Source organism: Rhinopithecus bieti, unplaced genomic scaffold (genome assembly GCF_001698545.2).
Source record: "Rhinopithecus bieti isolate Rb0 unplaced genomic scaffold, ASM169854v2 scaffold_5589, whole genome shotgun sequence".
Lineage (NCBI taxonomy): Eukaryota > Metazoa > Chordata > Mammalia > Primates > Cercopithecidae > Rhinopithecus > Rhinopithecus bieti.
In genome coordinates, this window is record NW_016883278.1 from 1 (window position 1) to 1,566 (window position 1,566).

The window sequence follows — 1,566 nt, forward strand, 5'->3', positions numbered from 1 at the left end:
TACCGGCTTCATTGTACACTTTGAAAACTTTCTCAATGGCATTGACATAGGCAGCTGTTCTCAGGTCCAATCCCAGGTTAGTTATACTTCATGACTGTGCACATAATTTGCCTGGCAGAACGCTCCATTGTGTATGCTAAGCCAGAGTGCACGATGTCTTTCTCAGATGCACCCGATACCCTGTCTTGGATCTCTGCTGTGGATACAATGGGAACAGTTCCACCGTGCTTTCCAAATTTTCCTTCTAAACTCTCTTGAACAGACCTGAGCAAGTTGTAGTTAGAATCCCTTTCATATTTGAAGGTCAGACGGCCGTAGCTGACATGATTCAGATTCTTCAGCCACTCAAAGTAAGATACTGTCACTCCTCCAGCATTCAAGTAGAGATCTGGAATAGTCATAATGTTTCTCTCCAGGAAGATCTTGTCAGTTTCTGGAGTTGTTGGCCCATTGGCACCTTCAGCAATGATCTTGGCTTTGACTCTGGGTGCGTTGGATTTGGTCAACTGCTTCTCATTGGCAGCTGGAATCAGTATGTCACAGTCGGCCTCCAAGATGCTTCCTTCATAGGGCTTTGCCCTGGGGAAGCCCAGAATGGACCCATGTTGCAATTTGAAGTCTTCCAGTTCCTTTGGGTCACTACCATCTGGATTCCACATGCTCCCATCAGACTCACCAACAGCAATACATTTAGCACCAAAACGATGTAAATATCTCATAGAGTGTAGGCCCACATTACCAAATCCCTGAACAACAAATGTTTTATCTCCAAACCCTGGTGTCATTCCTAAAATGCTCATGTAAGAAGCTTCATTGATGAAGTTTTCAATCCCATGGAAGACACCACCGCCAGTAGCAGAGATGCGTCCATGGATTCCCCTTGGCTGATGGGTTTACCAGTAACACAGGCGTGTGCATTAATATCATAGTGCCCTTTGGTGCTGGCATAGGTATCAGCGATCTAGGACATCTCCCGCTCACCTTTGCTCATGTCTGGGGCAGGCACATCAATGCCAGGACCAATAAAGCCCTTCTTTGCTAGCTCCATGGTGAACCTCCTTGTGATCTTTTCCAATTCATTATCGGTATAGTTCTTGGGATTGATCTTAACACCAGCTTTAGCAGCCCCAAACGGCACATCAGCTACTGCACACTTGTATGTCATCAGAGAAGCCAAAGCTTTTACTTTATTTACACTCTCATCAGTGCTGTAACAGATACCTCCCCGCAGGGCGTGCGGTGCTGGCTGTGCTGGGCTCGGCAGCCTTCGATGACCTCCCAGGAGCCGTCGTTGCGCCGGATGGGGAAGGAGAGACTCAGCACATGATTGCAGGGCTTGATGAGCCGCAGGATGCCGCGCACCCGGTTCCGCTTCTGCTCCTCGCTCTCACAGGTCCTCAGGTCCTCCACCAGCTTGTCCTCCACGATGCTGGCGCCGCGGTCGAAGAAGTCCTCCACCATCTTGAAGAAGTTGGGGTCGTCCTCGCGGTCGGCCACCGCCTCGCTGTGGTGGCGCCGGGCGGCCAATGCGAGCCCCGGCTGGGGGGCGGCGGCGGGCTGTCCCCG

General features: G+C 50.7%; 1 protein-coding gene across 1 annotated transcript; it reads right to left on the reverse strand.

The window, feature by feature from the left end:
• Window positions 1–7: 7 nt before the first annotated feature.
• Window positions 8–1,512, reverse strand: LOC108525797 (glutamate dehydrogenase 1, mitochondrial-like; the record flags this gene model as incomplete). Its single annotated transcript, XM_017866625.1, is given in 4 exon segments — window positions 8–79; window positions 81–880; window positions 883–1,227; window positions 1,230–1,512. Coding segments are annotated over 4 exon segments (1,449 nt in total), but the record flags the coding sequence as incomplete, so codon positions are not given.
• Between the last annotated feature and the right edge of the window lie 54 nt (window positions 1,513–1,566).